The sequence below is a fragment of the Choloepus didactylus genome, chromosome 3 (assembly GCF_015220235.1).
Source record: "Choloepus didactylus isolate mChoDid1 chromosome 3, mChoDid1.pri, whole genome shotgun sequence".
Lineage (NCBI taxonomy): Eukaryota > Metazoa > Chordata > Mammalia > Pilosa > Megalonychidae > Choloepus > Choloepus didactylus.
The window spans coordinates 199,013,238-199,034,215 of NC_051309.1; the positions used below are offsets into that span (position 1 = coordinate 199,013,238).

Consider the following 20,978-nt stretch of genomic DNA (forward strand, 5'->3'; position numbering starts at 1 on the left):
CTGACTGCTGAAAGCTTCAGTTCTCACTTGAAGGCCTCCAGCCTTGGATGAGGAGGCAACTCTCAAGGCTGAAGGTAATCTTTGTTGACTGTAGACATAATTAGCCATAGATAAAATTGATGGATAATTTAAATCCATTTACAAAATACCCTCACAGTAATAATCAGGCCACTGCTTGCTTGACCAAACAACACCATAACCTGGCCAAGCTGACACATGAAATTAACCATCACAATAGAACCTTTCCTAAACTGCTAAAAAACCTTCACCGAAAAATATGTTTTGAACCCAAACTGCCTAGATTAAAATTCCTAAAGTGGGAAGTCTTCAAAAGCTTGAAATTCACCAACTGTGGAGCTTTTTGGGTTCAACTTTGTGCAATAATATATATGTAATTAGACTACTGGTATGCCACAGAGAAATTACTAACAGTAGCAGAAAAACTCTCATAGCAGAGAAGTAAATCTAAATCTATAATATATTTATGTGTCCCTTTATAGTGGGTAGTATACACATGCAATTGGTTATTCCAGAATGTGCAGAAAATTTTTTGCTTCTTTTAGATTTAATATAAATAAGATTAAATTTTATTGAAGTAATGCATGTATCAAAAAAGGAAATGCGTGAAAGGATATTTGTGAAAACTACGTCTCCCTCCAACCCCACATCCCCAGGTCCCAAAGCAAAGGCAACTACTATCATCAGTATTCTCCCAGAGATATTTTAACTAAATACAGTTAGGGATATTCTAAAGATAACATCATGAAAGGAAATAACCAGGCTTTTTCAAAATGATTTTTGAATCAACATGCCCATTTTCAGTCAAGGATTGGATTAGATGGGCTAATCTGTAACACAGAGATTAGCCCTATATTACTACTGTATTTTCTGTTATACATAAAAGGATCACAAGTAGTTTTTCACAGATAAAATTTACATATCACTGTCTCTAAATTTTAATTCTAATATTGCACCATCACCATTAAGAGCTCACATAATTTTTCCTTTCCCTGATTCTTCTATTCTTCCATAATCTAAAGTTTTTTTGGCTTCTAATATTTTATGTACAAGTATTTACCTATTTTTCCCTTTTCTTGTATATGTTTGTTTTTTATCTCTCTAATTTTAGTACTCACTTTAGCCAGACACCAGAAGAAAATATTTCTGCTATCACTTTAGGTACTACTTCAACATCCTCTCCCTATAGATGTCATTTCTATGACTAAAGGATACAGCACTAAAGTATCTAGAATGTACACCACAGTTAGAACAGGCCAAAAAATATTATACCTAGACTGCAGTTAGATACTGAAGAACCAAGAACAAGTAAAACTAAATTAACAATTGAGGGTAATCTAGAAAAAGAAAATCAGACATTATTTGCATTAAAATAATATTTTCATTTGCAAAACCTGGGTCCCTCATTTTGCTAAGCTCACACATTTGAAATTACATCATGCATCAAAAGAAGGTTTACACATAGGTTTTCATAAATACATATTATTGTATAAAGCAAGATTTACAGGTTTCCATTTATAATAGAGTCACAGTGCTGAACCTCAATTTATGGGAATAAATTAGATAAGAAATTTTAACAAATTTTTTACCCATGAAAGATAAATCAATATCCACCAACATGCTGGATTAAACTAACTATGCCAAGAGCAATTAATGTTACAATAGCTCTAATAAAGCTTCGTTAAGTAATCAATTAGAATCATTTAAACGGGAAAAAGATTTAACAAAAGGCATCTGGCCAATAGCATTAGGTTCATTTTTAAAGACCATGCTTTCTTGGGCTAGAGCTGAAGGCAAAGGAATTTGCCCTCAAAAATAATAGACTGAGGATACATGGTTTCTAACACTTTTGATTTTGTGATTATTGTGAACATTATGGTTCAGTAAATTATAATTTTCCTTTAGAGGTGATTTTTTAAAAATTTGCAACAAGACGTCACAGAAAAAGTGATTTTATAAGTTCTTAATTTTTTTTCTATGGAAAATTTTCTTCTCTTCAATGATTATCAACCAGAAAATAAGACTAACTAAAACTTGTTTTACTCTTAAATTTTTAGGTATATATTTAGATCATAAATTGCAATGTGACCTTAGGCAAGTTACTTAATTTCTCTATGTCCCCATATTATCACCTGTAAAATAAGTTAGTCTAAAAGTTATCTATAATATGATTCTCAACATGTTCCCCAACCCTACATGCCTGATGGTTATGATAAAGTATGCTGTCTCCTCTACTTTCCTTTGGGGAAATCACTTAACTGAAATTACTTTCAGCTATAAAGTCTATGAATCCATAGTGACCATGAGATGAAAACAACCATCTGAAATCGTGCAACTTTAAATGCAGTTTTTCTTCTTTTCCTTCATCGAATCACTATTTATCGAGCATTGTACAGGAGGGTTCTAATACAACAGGCATGGTTCCTGAATAAAAACATCTTTTGTGGGGTGATTAGTAAAAATCAAAAACAAAAAAAATACCATAAAGTTTAAAGAAAACATGAAGTATGCTATTACAGTTTTCAAATGTTCCCTCCCTCCCACTCTTCTATTTCTATCTGGTGACATTAATAGGAAATTAATAACAATTTAACAGTAGCATTTGACAAGCATTCAAAGCTTCCATTAAGGTAGAGTTTGAAGCTTCAGTTTACACATGGTTTGGTTACTCCCAGACTCATATTAAGCTACTGTTAGGTTTATTGATTATCTGCAAAACATTTTAAGATAAGATGGCCCACTAAGATAAATGGATATCTACAAGGACAGAATAGGTTGGCATCCATCTGTTTTATCACACTTTCAGATCTAACTATTACATCATTTGTGTAGGTTGAACAATTTATATCTGTTATATCAGCTATTTCATTTGGGACCAATTTTTAAGATTTACCTGCAAAATTAGACCAGAATTTCAATTTTGAATATATAGTAGAAATTTCTCCTCCCTAAATTTTAAACCCTTTCCCCTGTTTTTAGGAAACATAATTGCATAATTCAAGCTCCTTCAATACTGTGACCTAGTTTCCTCTTTGATGGTATAAACAGCTCATGTAACTATAGTAACCATCTAGGGAAAATTGTATGTTCTTCTGGTCAGCAATATGCAAAGTATACCATATGTGTTATTTTTCTCTCTGGAATAACCAAAGTGGATAATATGTGTTTGTTTTCCTTCTTGGTTATGGGGATATGCTATTTTATTATATAGAATTTCCTCTCGACTACAGTCCCAGTCATTCACAGTCCCTTTGTTAAAATGTTTTAGGTTTATCTTTTGCTGCTAGTAGTCATCCTATAACTCAAAGTGGTAGAATTGACTATATACACCAATTTTATATCTGTGTTCTCTACCACATAAACTATAAGTATAGGCTGATACTGCTCAGATTTCTAATATCTAGAGAATCTGGTATTTTCTTAACTTTGTCTTTTGGTCTTAAATGATTCCATAAAAGCAAAATAATTGCTACATCTCAGTGGGTATACTGAGAGACTGAGAAGAGCCTTTACAGTTTATAGAGATTTTTATATTTTTTCATTTTAGCTCTACTTTCTATTTTTTCTACAGTTGGTGTGTAGTACTTAGGTAACAAAGCAATTAAAAATGCTTTAAAACTTAGCTCAATGGAGATGAGTATTAATTAGTTGTTTTTTAGTTGTCTATTGTATTCATGAATTGATTTTTCAAGTTTTGGGTTTTTTTTGCAGTATAATTTAAAATACTTCACTGGACTTTCTAGGAAAAATTATACTCTAAATTAATACAAACTTCTGGACTTTTAAGGATTTACTTATTTGTATTAGGCACAATTGTATTTCTACAGTGGGCTATCAATTGATGACCTTTGAATATGAGGATTTCATTTACAGTGATTGTCTTGAATTCCCTTACAACAGTGCTTTTCAATCATCTAAATACCTTCCTTAGAAACGCACTGCTAACTATTTCACTGAATTACATAGGGAATTAACTGCATGATTTTGAAAAAAACTAACTGGTTTTGAAAAAACTTTATTAACCAAATGCAATGTGTGGAACTTATTTGGATCCTGTTGAACAAACCAAGTGCAAAAAGGTGGGGAAATCTGAACTGTCTGAATATTAAAATGGTACTAAAAAATTTTTTTAGTTGTGATAATGAGATTGTGGTATGTTTAAAAAAAAAACTGTTATCTCTAACCATTCATATTCAAAGCATTTACAGATAATACTAGCCATTACTGTACTAATATCTCTACTTTTGTGTATGTTTGAAATTTGCCATAATGAAAAGTTTAAAAAGTATTAAAAGGAGAAAAAAGAAAAGGATTTCAAATTTAATTGGTCTGACTCAAGCAGAAGCTGAATTTTCTCAGGAGATATCACAATAAATATATTGGGAATCTATCAGAATTACTTGTTCATTTGATTTCAATTAGAATTTGAAGTTGTTGCACTGGCCTCTCACAGTTGAAATAAGAGCTACATGAGATAACTTTGGAGGCATAAACATTTCCTACCAGGGACAACCACGACTTAGAAGTTAAAGGTAATCCGCATATACTTCTAATTTGGAAGCATCAGTTACTTATTTTCTTCAGAGTTGTCTTATGGTGGAAAATGCAACAAAGAGCAAATTAAGTTGCCTCTTTTCTTTATTCATAGAATTAAATATCTTCTATATTGGAGAATTGGGGACTTTTAAAATTTGCATTTTGCAGAGAATAAGGAGACTCATTCTGAAGAGAACCTAAATTTCCAGTCAAGTGACTACTGAGAAGACAAGAGACATTAATAAATAACCAAGGTCATGAGTTGGGTTTGGGGAGTATGGTGATTTTTTTTTTCTGTGTAACTACTCTCCCCACCCCAGCTGCTTTCCTAAGTACAGCCTTTGATTAACCTTTATAAATTAATAAAGCAAGAAAAGTACATATCTGAAATAATTTCATGCACATATATATACACACACATATATTACCATATTAAAATGTGCTTTAGTTTTAGACCAATATAAATTGAAAATAATTTGAATTTTTTGCTTCCTATCAGCCTGTATAAAAGAATTATGAAAGGTGAAGATAATGCTATAAAATGTTTCCTATCTCATTCTCAACCATTCCTCTCCCTTTGCTCTAGGTTCCTGGAGGGGTATTCTGCATCATTGCCTTTGTTCATTTCTAGTTTCTATCCACTTTTCATATCTGCTGGCAGATCACATGTCAGACTGAATAAAATCCATAGGCAAATTCGGTATCAAAATTAATAAGTAACAAAGTCATACATTATTTGGGGGCCTTCAAGAAATGCTAGCTGATGCAAATTTGTGAGGAAACAAAAATAGTAGCATTCAGGTAAAAACAGTAAAATTCAGTTCTTACCAACAACTGGTTTTTGGCAAGACCTGGCTGCTTAATCTGAATAATTTAAAGATGACAATAAAATCTCAAGACTGTTCCCAGAAATTCAAATGGTCAAAACCCCAAAGTGTCACATGATAATGACATACGACAATCTATCAGTCCTCTGCAGTATTTTTGTCGTTCCCAAGACGTCGAATTCCCTGGCGTGCTTTATTTTGGTTTGAAATTTAAGTTTTCCTCTAGATTTCTCTTTGCATTTTAGGGACTCTAGCCTAATTTCAATGGTTACCTAGTATTAGCAGCTGTTTCAAAAATGCTCTAAATAGGTCATAATACAGGTGTACCACCGGTTGCAAACAAACTGGATATAAGAAAATCCAAACTCATCACCCAAACACATTTTCTCAAAGGTACTACTCACAATAGGGTTTGTTTACATAGGCATTCCATTAAAACATTAAAATTCTCCGTGTACTCGTTCTAGTTACACCAATTAGTTTCAAAAACACAAGTGTTTATATACACTGAGTACATTTGTAATTAAAAATCTGTCTTCTGCTTGGCATTTCTCTGAACAAACGCTATACAAAAATTAAATCCTGACAGTTGAAGGCTGTGGGCAGGATTCTTGATTAAGGTTTTAATTCCCATCTCCGATCCTGCCTCCCTAGTGATTGTTAGTCCTAGAGTAAAAGTGGGTAAAGATACGGTAAGTTGGTGGTGTGCCTCCACTAAGCCAGTTTGTCCACACCGACCTTTAAGGCTTAAACGTTCTAAAGATGGTTTGTTGAACAAACACGTTTCCAGGTCAGATTCAGTCCTGCATCCTTTCCCTCAAAATTAAACAGTGGGTTCCCGGAGAGGGGGAGGGAAGACAAAACCTGCAAGATACCTCTGCGCTGACCATCCGCGTCTGAGGGTGGAAGAACGCCAGAGGCCAGGAGGGAGATTTAAAAATCGCGTGGACATGAAGAAAACGCAGGGGGCTGAGGGGGCACCGCCTACCTCCCAATTAGCCCGGGTTACTCCTTGAGCCCAAGGGCTGCGGCGGGAGGAAGGGGAAACGCGAGGTGACCGCAGAGTAGGCGACACCGCAACTGACCACCGAGCGGCTGGCAGCGGCTGCGGGAGCACAGCCGCGACGCATGCTGGGAGCTGCGCCCCGCTGCACGCTGGGTCGCGTAGTTCCGGCAGGCCTCACTCGGGGTTGTAGCGAAAAGCGATCGCCTGTTGCTCCTTTTAAGGTTCGAGAGGGGCCGCACTAGATCCACCTGATGGCAGAAATGTCGGTAGCACCGGGACGAATGAGCTGGACGGAGTTTCCCTCTTCCTGTGAGAAGGACGGAAGGAAGAAGTCAGTCACTTTCCCTCTCAGGCTCCATTCAGACATTGAGCGCAGAGGCGGGCTTGACAGTGCTTCCCCTTTAAGGAGGGGCGGGGCGCACCTTGCCGTTTGGCCGTTCTCCTCACTCTCCCCACAAGCCAAGAGTTGATAGACCAATCGCCCGGGTGGCGGAGGGAAGGCGGGAGAATGCGAACCCTTCGGTAGGGCGGTAGGGGCGGACCCCGGCCTTATTAGGAGTGAGTCCTGCGCAGGCGCAGAGGCGGCCTCCAGAGGAGGGGCGGGAGCAGTCCAGTGAGAGACTCTCCGACAGGCACTGAGGGTGATTGGGAGGAAAGAGGGTAGCGAGAGGTTTGTCATGGGGATCCGAGCTATGAGACGGCATCGGTAGCATCTGGGGACTCCGAGGGGAACAGGAAGTGTCAACGCCCGGGACCCCGGCGCCAGCTCCGCTGGGGGGATCCCCGCTGCTCCAGTCCTGGGGAAGGAGGGAGAAAGGAGGGGGCACTGATCTCGCCCCGCCCCTGGGCTTGTTACCGCGGGGGCGGGGAGTGAGGGCTTCTCTTGGGGGGAGTGAAGATCGGGGGACTCGGCTGTGCCCTCCTGAGCGGCTGCCGGTGTCCCCGCCGTGCCGGGCTGCTAAACGCAGGAGCCGCGGCGGCCGTGGCTGTTGCAAGTGTGGTTGCTGAATGCGGAGGCGGCGGCGGCGGCGGCGGCGAGGAGCAGCGGCGGCGGCGGCGGCAAGATGTTAGGGCAGCAGCAGCAACTGTACTCGTCGGCCGCGCTGCTGACCGGGGAGCGGAGCCGGCTCCTCACCTGCTACGTGCAGGACTACCTCGAGTGTGTGGAGTCGCTGCCCCACGACATGCAGAGGAACGTGTCTGTTCTGCGAGAGCTGGACAACAAATATCAAGGTAGGGGGCCACAAGGCTGCCTGTGGGGGTCTTCCCCCGCCAACCCGGATCCGCCGGCCCCCTAGAGTGATCTCTTGGAACCTGACCAAGGAAGTACCACTTTTCCCTTCTCTTGTGACAGTCTCCCCGAGTGCACAGACGAGGTCTGGTATGTGGGACGGGAAAGAGGGATGGGGACCGGGTTCGTGGCCCTCCCTTCCTCCGCTGCGATCGGCGAGGACTTCTGTGGGGTCTCAAGGCGGGGAGTGCCGCTAGTCAGCCCCCACTGCACACCCAGCCGCTGCAGCTGCTGTGGAAGGGAATCAGCCATTTTAAGCAGCAAGCATTTGTCCTGCCGCTTATCCGCCCCATGCCGCAGACCCTCCTGCCCCGGCAAGGGAGTATAAGGGAGAGGCGGCCGGCCGCGACCGGGCTCCCGCTGGTCTTTGGGGCCTGGCTTTCCCCACCCCCTGAGAGCAGATGCATTGGAACGTGCGGGGAGGAGGGGGCGAGAGAGGGCCGTGAAGGCGGACTCCAGGGAGTCCCTCCCGCCGCTCTCTGGCTCCTGGCTCAAGGATTGAAGAGTCCTTTTCCCTCCAGCCCCAGAGAAAGTTCCGGGCCGTAGCTTTTGCCTAGCTCCTACAGCCGAATGGTTAAAAGGGGAGGGGTCCCCCGCGGGGAAAGGAAGAGGGGTGTGTGTGGCGAGGAGGGCCCCTAGTCTCTGGAGGCGGGGCCTGGGCATGACGTAGAGTGTGGGAGGGGCGCGGACGCGCGCGCTCCCGCCGGCCAGGAGAGTAAAAATGGCTGGTCGCTGGATGGCTTAGGCGGAGCTGGCGGTTTGGGAGAGTGTCAGGGCCATGTAGACGTTGGTTCGGCCCAAGCCGAGTCATTGCTGGGGTTGGGAATACATGTTTGCTGTTTTTCGAATTTTCTTTCCAACTACTGAATCAGCGAGGGCACAATCAGCTGCTGAGACCATCGTTGGCCCTGGCATTGCATTGATTCTGGGCCTTGCGTCACTTCCGGGTCCAGGAGGACGTGGGTTGGTTGACTGGGCAACCGCCTGGCGTCCCTTCAGCCCTGGGTGCTTCCTCCGCCAAGTTTACGTGATGAGACGAGAACCACCACTTGTGGTCAGACCCGAGAAGTTAGGACAATCAGCATTTCTCACTAAGAGTATCGTTTTTTATCCACTATTGGTTGACCTTTCGCCTGCTACTAGGAGGGGAAGAAGTTTAAAAGGAGAGTTGTTATGCGCTTTATTTAAGGAACAGACCTTGGACATTATGCGGAAAGAGCCATACGGACTTGAAAGATAACTTCTTGCACGCGTTCTGTGTTTTCTAGACACTTCACTAATCCTATGATTTAGTCTCTGAGGAGTGTGATTTTTCCTCGCCTGTGGCATGTTAGGACATTTAAGTGTCTCCATGATTTTGAATCCATATTTTATTTCTGCCTTCTGAGCCCATATTGTCGATAGGACTGATCTTTGTTAGTGGAGAAGGGAATTAATACTAACTGATTCATATCTGCGAATCGCTGCTCCAAGTCTTTGTTGCGATAACCCTATGAAGTGAAATGGGATTTTCCTCATTTTAAATATGAAAAACTTGAAAATGTTGAAGTAACTTGTCCAGGTAATTAGGTGGGGAATATTTGATCCGAGCCTGCTACTTCAGGTGCACATCCTTGTTTTTAAGCTATTTAAACTTTTCTCTCTCTCTTTATATAAAAGCTCAAGGGAGTACATAAAGGAAGGGTAGCCTAAAAATGATACCTATGTATTTAAGAATTGTATATTGAACATTTTTAATTTTTCAAATAATAATAACCCTGCAGTTTGTAAAACTTGCAGATTTTTACACTTCTTTAAAGGCAGGTGTTTGTCTTCACAAAAGTTATTTTCTGTTCATTTGAAGTTGGAAAGGACGCTATAATTCGCTCACAAGGAAATCTGCATTCTTGGCCATCTGCAATTGTCATAAGTTGCTCTGGTAACATAAGAAACAGAAGTAGGCCTTACAAGATTCACAAATTATGAGAATCCTCAACTCCATTAAGATTGTTCATTCAAGTAACTAATTTCAAGATTAATATGAAAACAGTGATCGAATTTCACTCTATGTACATGCTTACTAAGCTCATCTTTCAGTTTTATGTTTACTAAATTTATGTACTTTTTTGCTCTTGGTTCATATTACATAGGTTTATACTTAGGCTCTTAAGTATTAGTAAATAAAGTATATGTAAGTTTATATAAATTACATATATATATATATATATATATATATATATATATATATATATATATAAAATATATAGCAGTCAAAGAGATTTCTTTCCCATGTATTTGAATCACTTTCAGGAATTACTGAAGAATCTTTAAAATAGAGAAAAAAATTCATAATTGAATGAAGTATTTTTTAAGAGATATAGTTTTTAAGGAAACTCAACTTTTGTTTCAGTATTTTCACTCATAATTTCTTAGGTAAATAACAACTGTAGACTAAAATTTAATACTTATGTTCAAGTGCCCTCAATGTGGCTTAGTAGAAAGTACGTAAGCTTTGGAGTCAGACACAGATCTGGCTGAGTTGGAAGCTGGGGTGTTACCTCTTGAGCTTCGGTGTCTTCCTTCACTTGTGGAGATGATGGTTTTCTCGTGGAGTTTCTGTGGGGGTTAAATGAGAAAATCTATACCACATAGAAGGGGCTTAGTAAGTGTCAATTTCCTTTCTACTACATAATTAAGGTACCTTGAAAGTGTGAATTTTTATCTCACTTGCTGGTATGATACATAATGTAATTAGCTTCCAACTCTATTGCAGAATATTCTAAATAAGGTTGACTTTTTTTTTTAATTCTCAAATGTCTGAGGAGAAAATATCTGATTTCCTTATTTTACTTAGAGGAAGATTGGGTTCTTAAAAAATTCACTAAGATGCTGAGGGGACAGATCGGAACTTTGTTCAAAATACGGAATTCAGGTATGAGTACTCTGAAATCTATGGTGGCACTTCATCATGTATCCCAGGTTAAATAGTTGTCCATCAGGTATGTGCACGTGTAATTTCAAGGTACACATAATTTCTCATTAAGAGTTGGGTTGAATAGTTGCCTCACTTGCAGACAGCCCCAAAGTATATATTTTACTTTCTAACATTTCTGCTCTCATCTTTAGAGCAATAATATTGGGATATAAATCAGTGGTATACCATGTGGTGTGATAAAGTAGAGTTAATTTTTGTTTCTCCGGTTTTTAATAAGACAGAACTCTTTTAAATGACATTATATCTCATAAAGATAAGAAATAGAACAAATTTGAATAAAACAAATCTTAAGTAAATTTTTGGTCCCATTTGAAACTATTTCCAGAGCCATTTTAATTTTATTTAGTGTTTCATATGCTATACAATACCTAAATCAGCAATTCAAACAGCTTAGAACCAGCTGCTGATTTATCTACAAAGGCAGAATGACCCAATACTGACTTTACTGTAATTATGTTAGTGGCTTGGTCTGTTGATGCCAGAACCTAGTCTGGTTGTCTGGTCATGCTAAAATAAAAGAGCTATTAAAATGAATATGGTAGGAAGCTAAAAGTTGCTTACATCTGCTTTGTTTAATAATGTCCAGGCATGTGATATGAAAGTAAAGGCATAGTATCTTTCTGGAGTCATGTAAGCAAGCCATTGATTGAACTATAAACACAGTTGGACTGTAATCTGTGGCTTAGTCCTGGAACCTCTTCAAGTTTTACAGCTGGGGTTCAGCATGTAAATTTTATGTATAGGATTCTTTTGAGTTTCAAAACAAAGTATAGATATGATAAGACACTGAGCAAATCCTGAAGGGTCATACAGTGTTCCTGCCCTTGTGAAATACTTTTGATTATTAATTAGACCTATATCTCTTAGCCTTTTTAATATAGATTAATAAGTATTACAATTTTGTGTTCTTTGTTTTCATTAGGCTATTTGTAAATATATTTTCATATTGTGTAACAGTTGGTCTTTGTATGTGAAATAATGTTTTTAATGCAATATAGAGGAGTGTGGTTTTATGGTTTTAAGTTCTAACTTCACCAATTCTGTAAAAAAAAACTTGAAAAATATAGGTGCTAGCACAATACCATTCTGATTTTTCTTTTCTTTTTTTAGAAACATTAAAGGAAATTGATGATGTCTATGAAAAATATAAGAAAGAAGATGATTCAACCCAGAAAAAACGCCTACAGCAGCATCTTCAGAGAGCATTAATCAACAGTCAAGAATTGGGAGATGAAAAAATTCAGATTGTCACACAAATGCTCGAATTGGTGGAAAATCGGGCAAGGCAAATGGAGTTACATTCACAGTGCTTCCAAGATTCTGCAGAAAGTGAAAGAGCCTCAGATAAAGCAAAGATGGATTCCTGCCAACCAGAAAGATCTTCGAGAAGACCCCGCAGACAGCGAACCAGTGAAAGCCGTGATTTATGTCACATGACAAATGGGATTGAAGACTGTGATGATCAGCCACCTAAAGAAAAGAAATCCAAATCAGCCAAGAAAAAGAAACGCTCCAAGGCCAAGCAGGAAAGGGAAGCTTCACCTGTTGAGTTTGCAATAGATCCCAATGAACCTACATACTGTTTATGTAACCAAGTGTCTTATGGGGAAATGATAGGATGTGACAATGAACAGTGTCCAATTGAATGGTTTCACTTTTCATGTGTTTCACTTACCTATAAACCAAAGGGGAAATGGTATTGCCCAAAGTGCAGGGGAGATAATGAGAAAACAATGGACAAAAGTACTGAAAAGACAAAAAAGGATAGAAGATCGAGGTAGTAAATGCCATTCACATTTTAAAGGGTTATTTGTCTTTTATATAATTCATTTACTTTCAGAAGATGTTTTAGGGTAAATGCATAAGACTATGCAATAATTTTTAATCATTAGTATTAATGGTGTATTAAAAGTTGTTGTACTTTGTCTGTGACCTTAATTTTCTGCACTGAATTACCAAATATTTTAAACCAGGTAGTCTTCAGATCACCTGATGTAAGGAACAGGGAATAGGGGAGAGGGTGGTATGAACATTACAGAAACTCCACAAACCATGCCTATTTCATTTCACTTAAAACTGCAATGTTATTTTTAGATAAGCACCAAAGTTTTGCTAGCATTTTAGTTCTACATGCTTAAAAAAATTTAGATATTGTTGGATTTCTCAAAGCATCAAATTGTCTTGGGTAATTTAAAATACGAACACTATACAATTTAGAGTTTTTTTTCTCCCTAGCCCCATTTATACATATACTTGTTCATCTCTAGTTTTCCAGGAATTCAAGGAACTAGAGATAAGAATAATTTGGGATTCCATGTGGAATAATATGCTCTTTATTAGAGTATTTGCTGCTGTATTTTCCTTAGTAGCATTTTGATACACTGTCAGTAGCCCATTTGTAAATGCCTTGCTGCTGCTTCATAGATACATGTAATCTAGTGCTTAAAAAGGGAGGTTGTTTTTTGTTTATTTGTTTTGTTTTGTTTTAATTGGGACAGGTAAGAGTAGTTAAAATACCAAAAATACTGCTGTTGGCTTATATTGGCAATATTTGGGGTGTGCAGTATCCTAGTTCAAGGTTGAGCAATTTTAAAAATGCATCTTACTTAATATTTTTCATGTGACCCACTGCTGGGATACTTAGCAATAGGCTGTCAGTGGAAAAGGGGCATATATGCTAGTCTTTAAATACTACCTTTATGTCAACAGTTGTTTTAATAGCTTTGCTAATTGTGATAATTCATTCTGTCCCAATCAGTGATTATACATTATTTTAAATAATAGTGTATTTACCTTCTTAACTTTCTGGTATTGGTGCTGTTTGATGTTTTCACCTTGAATGAACTAATTTCATTATAACAATACAATTAATAATGTATTTGTAAATTGAATTTTCCAAGATTCTAGTATTTTAAGGGTAAGCATCTTGATAGACATATGTCCATATATTTAGAGAATTTTTTTGCTTTTGGGGGGGTGGGCAGTGGATTGGCCAGTCCTTTAAAACTTTGTGTAAAATATGTTTTATTCCTTATTTCTTCCTAATCTGATGATCTGGATTCTTTTTGATTAACATGTGAAAAATCTTGTCTCCGTGTTTGGAAAAAAAATTGTTTTTTTCTCTTCGAGCTCTCCTGTGTGACTTTTAGGCATGTAATTTTAGCTCCTCTGGGTATCAGATCACTCACCTGTAAAATGAGGTTGGCTTAATTATCTCCAGGTTCTTTTGAAACCCATAGTTTTTAAACTGTGGTGAGAATTGTAGGAAATTAATAATGAAATGACTTGTTTTTCTTTTTCATTAATTTTGTCTTTCATTCTGAGGTATGAAGACAGACGTTTAAAGATGGCCGTAGGGAGGAAGTAAATGCACAATATTTGATTAGCTTCTGTCCTGAGGATATTTTCATTGATAATAGGAGTCAGTTGAGTATATTACTTCTTGAGTGGGAAATATTAAACAGCATAATTAAGATTCACAGTTTATTTTATTATAGCTTGGTTGACAGGATTTCTTTACTGTCTTGAATATAGCATTTTGTTTTAGCAGTTACAGTCTTGTTACCCAGAATAGAGCTATTGACCTGACTCTATTAAAAATATCAGTATGCCCAAACCCTCCAAAAGGTTTCAGATATGATGTGGGGGAAAGTCAACACTTCTTCATACCTAAATTTGTCTCAACTTGCAGAAAAATATATACTTCCAAATAGAAGTGCCCAACTTTGGATTAGGCTTGATAAGAGAAGAAACCTGGAATATCCTGGAAGAGGAGCTCTGTAAGACCTAATGTTTGAAGCAGTATTATTTTTATGAATTTCTTTTTGTTTTATATACTTAATAGGAGATAGTCACGTGTACATAATATTATGACTAGGATTTTTTTTTAAGCATTATAGATCTCAAATACTATTTCATATCATGGTTACCAACTCATACTATATTACCAGTGCTTTCCAAATTTACCTCATGGTAGAATTACCTTAGGAGCTTCAAAGAATACTGACTTCTGTGCCCCACTGTCAGAAATTGTGATCTAATTCATTTGGAATGTAGACTAAGCTTTAGAATTTTTAAGATCCCCAAGTGATTCTATGTATAGAAAAGCTTTAGAACCGCTTCTATATTTTGAAAATTTGAACCTATTGAAAACTGCTTGTGGATTCCTATGTTCAGATTTGTGCAACTCTGAAGCATATATACCATGTATGTACTGATACATAGATTAGAGTTTACCTCCCACTCCTAACATTTTCACTATCATGTAGCTGTGTTCATTTGTTCAGCAAATACTTCAGTGTTTCTTATATGCCAGGCACTAAGCAGTGGTCATATAAAAAAGAAAAAGTGTCTCTTGTTCATTACTACTTCCTAATGGGAGAGTCAGATGTATACAATGTCAGGTATGGTAAATGCTAAAAGGAAAATAAAGCAGAGTAAGACGATAAAATGAATGGAAAGGAGGATGAATCTTTTAATTATGGTGATTAAAGAAGGTCTCCCTAAGGAAGTGATCTTTGAGCAAGAACCAAAACAAAGTAAGGAAGTGAGGCCAGCAAAGATTTGTGGGGTGGAGAAGTAAAACAAGTTTGGCAGTTTGACTAGAGCAGACCGTTTTAACTGAGAGTGGAAGGGGCTAGAAAATAAAGGCACTTGGAAGCCCTGGTAGAAAATTTAGGAAGCCATTGAAGGGTTTTGAGCCATGGTCTGATTTATATTATTAAAAGATCACTCGATGTTACAGAGAGAACTTACTGTTGGGAGCCAAAGTGAAAATAGGGAGATTTAGGAAACTCAAAAGTCTCAACACTAAAAATGTTGGTGGCTTATACCTGGGTGGTTAACCGTGGAAATGGTGGTGAGGGATAGGACTCTGCCTATGTTTTGAAGGTGGAGCCAACAGGACTTTGGCTCAGGAATTCGAAGGCAAGGGAAAGATAAGGATGAGGTTGAGGTTTTTGGCCTGAGAGCAAAATTGAAATTTGTTTTGCGCTTAGGTTTGAAATACGTAATAGCTCTCTAGTGGAATCCTCTGTAGAGTCATACATGAGACTGAAATTGGCAGAAAGGACAGGAAATAAACCGTTGGGAGTCAGTCTGTGAATGGAGTTAAAAGTCATATGGCTTATCAGTACTTCTCAAATTTTCATATGCATTGAATCACCTGGTGATTTTCTTAAATTGCAAATTATGATTCAGTGGGTCTGGGTTGGGGCTTGAGATTGTGCATCTTTAACAAGCTCCTCGGTGATGTTGCTGCTGGTTCGGGACCGGCATTTTGTGTAGCAACTGTGCAGATCCAAAAGCTGGAGCATTGTGCCCTGGGTAAGCCAATGTTTAAATGGGGGAGGAGCCACAAAGCCCTCCCGAGCTCTCTGTAAGTACCCCCAAAACAAAGTGAAAAAGTGTTTAAATAAGAAGAGACTGATCAAGTGCTGTTCAACTAAGATGGTTAACCATTAGATTCAGGAGTTGTTGAGTTTGACAAGCTGCAAGTTTGGAGGATGAAGGTGATTTCAGTGGAGACAGCAAGTATAGAGAACTTATGTTTTGATGTAAAAGGGAACAGAAATGAGATGTAGCTGAGGAGGAGGTAAGCTAGGGGAGGATTTTAACTATTAAGGAGATAATATAGCATGGTTGTATGTTGATTGGAATATTCTATTAGAAAATGTCAGTGTAGGGAAGATGGGATTATTTCAGCTATGAGGGAGTGAGGTCTAGGGCTCATGAAAGAGTAGTCTCAGATATACAAAGAGACAGTTCATTATTGCTGTCAATAGGGGAGGTAACATTTTTGTCCATTTATTCAATTATTTATTGAGCACCTATTATTTGAATGGCATTGATTTAGGTACTTGGGATATAGCAGTGACCAAAAATAAGACATAAATCTGTAACTTCGTGGTACGTAGATTCTGGAGGGAATGGATGTGGTTGCAGATAGATTGCTCAATTTGGCATTGGGGAAATGAGACAGTTCTCTCCTAAAAGCTTCCACTTTCCCGGTGAAGAGCTGAGATGGGGGAAGGGATGTTGTTGGAAGCTTGGAAGAACTGCTGAGAGGTTTGTGTGAACTATCACCTGGAGAGTGGGAAAGTGAATGGACCAGAAATGCCAGTCAGAGCTAAGGGTCAGCTGGAGTCTTTGGGCATAATTTCAAATGAGCAAATAATTCATTCTGTTACTTGGAGGCAGGTATGAAGAAAGAACTGAGAGAGATAGACACAAAGTAACTTAGAATTTCAAAATTTCTCTACAGTAAGCCAGAATTGGAGCTCCCTAGTCCTTTTATATACCCAAAAGGGGGCTTCTTCTAAGGGCTATGGCCTTCTTAGCTCCATCTGAAATTCAGAGGAGCAAGTCTTTAAGGAGCAGTTGATATAAATAAGCTAGCCAGCTCTTGAGCTCTTTCTGAATCAAGACCTTACAGTTTGAAGTCACTGAAAATATACTTTAAGTAAAGTGCAAATTAGTTTGGAGTTACCTTTACTATGATTGCCTAAACTCCATATATCAACAAGAGAACCAAAGCTCCTTTTTCATAACCTATTTCAGTGTGTGGGAGGCACCCTGACCAGGGGTCTAGAGACAGGGACCCTAATCTATGACCTCAGGTCACTTGTCCTCCTTGGCCTGCAATTTATTCATCTGTAAAATGAGTGATTTAAGACACAGTTATGCTAAAAGTGTTTTTAATATCCATACCGCTTAACATTAATCTTAAGAATTTCTCATGGTCATAAACTTACTAATTGGGTAGTTTATAAAATAATAGCTTTTAATTCATGTATCTGGTAACTAGACTTGAAGGCAAGGTTATCTCAACTTCAGACACTATAAGAACTATCTTGATGGATTTTGCCGTTTCTACATATCATTCTACTTTAACTTTTATACTTAAAAATATTATTTACTTAATACTCTTCTTTAAATCGATTCACTTTTTGATTTAAATTTATTTCAAAAAGGAAGCTTTTCATTTTGGTAAATGGAAAATTAGTATCACGCTCTGCAAATAGAAGACTACCTTAAAAATAATGAAACAAGGCAGTGTTACTACATGGTAGTCAAGTTACTATGTCCTGTGAAAAACCTGAGCCCAAAGCCTACCCTCCCTTTATTAAAAGGGTGATAGTAAGTAATATTAGACAAGGTAAAGTATCAAAGTGAATCTTTCTGCATGATGTAGTCAAAAGGATTGAAAGGAATTTTCTTAAATACTAACTTACCATCTCACCCTGGGAAACCCTTAAGCAACAAAAGGTTAAACCACTGCGGTTTCTGACTATCAGTATAAAACAAACATTAACATTTCTTAATTTGAAGGCATTAATCTAGCTGTATTACTAATGGATGTTGAGTTTAAAAAGGTTTCTGTAAACTCCTAAGGTACTGACCAGCATTTGCTACATCAGTATTAGAGTGGCTGGCATTATCCTGACCCCACAGGAGTTTCTAGTCTCGTCTGTTTTCTAATCTAAGAAAAAGTAAACTTTAGTTCCTACAGTGCCTCCCTTGGGGAGTTCAGAGGTTTCCTGGGCCAGCCTTGTCATACCATTGCTTTTGGATTCAGCATTCCAGACCTGAAAAAATCCTCAGAATTATCCTCAGTTGTTCGCTAGTGGATTCTTGATTTGGCAGTCTCCATTGTAAGAAAAACAAATTTTCACTCGAATTTTAAAACAGATTCGACAACAATAACATATCTAAGTCTGTCATAAACACTGAAGGAATGAGATTTTTGGTATAGCAATGTATTTTGATAATTTGGATAGCTGTGCACCTATAAGCACTAAAGTAATTTTTCAAATTTTAGTTGTATTGGATAACAATTTTCCTGCCTTCTTAAATATGTCCTTAAGTTCTTGGCAAATAGATAGGACATAAAACAAATATTTAACATTTTCATCCTTTGACTCAGCATCATGTTATGATATAGTAATATCCTGAATTCTTAGTCCAATATGGAGGACTATTTGCCTCTGTACTTGTTTCAGAATGGTTTTAAAAATAAATTTGGTTGCTTTTAAAGTTTTTCATTCTTCTTTGCTTCTAAAACTGTCTGCCTAGTAGCTTGTATCTCGCTTTCAGTCCATTGTGTGTTGAAAAGCATTTGGTCAAATTTGTGTCTAGATTAAGAATAATAGATTCTATGAGAGGACCTGGTACTTGAGCTTGAAGTATGGTTTGATTTTTTAATATGTGGATTTCTCTTATTGCTCTGTTGTGCCTTTCTAATAATATCTGCCAAATATTAGAAATGTTCTTTTATGATCTTTATAGCACATCTTGCTTTTTAGTTGCAATCTTTCATTTCCCATCAATTTGAAAAAGGTAAATTCTTATGGTTTAAGTAATTATAAAGCACTGTAGCAAAATAGTTACTGAAAAGTTTTTCATTTTTGACTACAAAATCTTTGCAATGGCTTTGGCTTTGACTTTGTGGTGTTTGAGTATTGCATAGAGTATTTTCTACCACAGTTTAATATTATTTCCAGATAATTCTGACTAGATTAAGGTATAACTTAGTGGAATTGACAATCCAGCACTTTTCTTATTGCACAGTGGAAAATAAGGAAATTTTCCCATGGCTAGTTAAGAGAAGGAAAAAAGAGGATCTATAAACCATTTTTCTTTCTCTTTAAGTCTTCACTATGTTAAAATTCGTCTTAAATTCATTCTATTTCTCTTTCCAATGGTAGATAAAAAATGTAATTAGCTGGAATTAAAGGATTAAGAAACACTTTAAATACCCTCTTTAAAGAATCTCAAAATAAGACTTTTCTTCCTTTGAAGTGAAGAGATTGAGTTTAGGATCTTGGTAAAGCACTTTGGAAAGTTTTGGGGTGTGAGTGACTATGTGAGAGAGTTTGCAGTACCTGCTTAAATATTCCAATAACTGGTTAATCCAGTGGGTTGCAGATGGTAGCTAACAGTAGATTTTTATACTACTTTATATCCAGGATTAAGATACACCTTTTTTTTCAGCCAGATACTTGAATCTTTGTTTTAGTTATTAGACTCCACTGAGGTCTGTTCTACTGAGAGGACAAGGGAAGCAAATAAGCTATGAAAAGGAATATTATGTGCACATTTGTAAATAATCCCCACATATTAACTGAATTTCATTTGTTTCCTTGAAGTATTTCCCCTATAGAATGAGAAGGGTCTTTCCATGGTAACCAGGCAACACTCTGCCTTGGGGTGAGATTATGCCCAAACCAGAGTTTCCCAAGGTGTTCTGTGGATCCTGGAATGCTAACCTGCAGAAGAAAGCTCGGGTGCTTTGCATACTATGTCCTCTCTGTTAGGAAGTCAGAAGAAACATGTTAAAGATTTTGAGGAATCTTGCCACATTTCTCTGTACAATACCTATTTGTATCATATCTTGAGGAAGTAGGATCCTTTCAAACATGGTTTTGAGATTACCCTAAACTACGCTATGAAGGGGTGAATCATATTCAAATATATTGGGTATTCATACTGTATAAAGAATAACACTCCAGCTCTTCCCTTTCCTATATCACCAGTGCTATAAGGGTCTCGATGCCATTTGTACTATTGTTTAAATGTGTCAGTTCGGAATAGGGACCTGTACTCTCTTTCCATTTGTTAGACGGTAATATTCAATCAAGTGGAGGAAGTGTATGTGTTTAAAACCTTCCTAAACCAATCTGATGCAACAGATAGCAATGAATTGTGTGTCAAATATTGATTGAGTTATTGTAGCCTATTGGCTCAAACTTGAAAATAATTTAACTTGCTCAGTTTCTTCATTGGTGGAATTGGTCTAGATTTCATAGACATCCATGGAATGTACCCTTCATATTTGATCAGAGAAACTCCAGAAAAGACTACTGTTAATAATCTTGCATCCATTTCTGGAAAGTATGGATTACAAAAGGCAAGTGATAATGAGGATCTAAATTCTAATCACATTTTATTATTACCATATGGGTAAAGGAGATGTTGCGAGAAATGACCTTTCGGCAACAGTCTTGTGCTCCCAGTGGTCACGGTCATTTATTAGGACTTAAGCCATGATGCTTCTTTGGCTCTTGAAACTGTAAAGAATCTTCTTGGAGAGTCTTGTTATTCCAAAGTAATTTATGTAATTTACTGATACTTATATGTATTTACTGAAAAGTCGAAATTGCCAAACCATGCAATAGTCAAAAATTCCTGTGAAAGAGTAGGGAAATACCATCCATAGACAGAACTGAAACCTGAATCGTATATGGGGCACAGACATTCTAGAGAAAAGGGGTAGCTGATTGCCTTGAATATTTTCCAACCAAGAATTATAACTCCAGATAGGGTTCA

At 37.7% G+C, this 20,978-nt stretch overlaps 1 protein-coding gene across 1 annotated transcript; it reads left to right on the top strand.

Annotated features, from left to right (window-relative positions):
• The first annotated feature begins 7,003 nt into the window (after positions 1–7,003).
• On the top strand, positions 7,004–18,969 carry ING2 (inhibitor of growth family member 2). Its single transcript, XM_037831071.1, has 2 exons — positions 7,004–7,620; positions 11,763–18,969. Exons 1-2 carry the CDS (start codon positions 7,452–7,454, stop codon positions 12,431–12,433), a joined length of 840 nt encoding a protein of 279 aa, XP_037686999.1. The 5' UTR covers positions 7,004–7,451; the 3' UTR covers positions 12,434–18,969.
• The last annotated feature ends 2,009 nt before the right edge of the window (positions 18,970–20,978 follow it).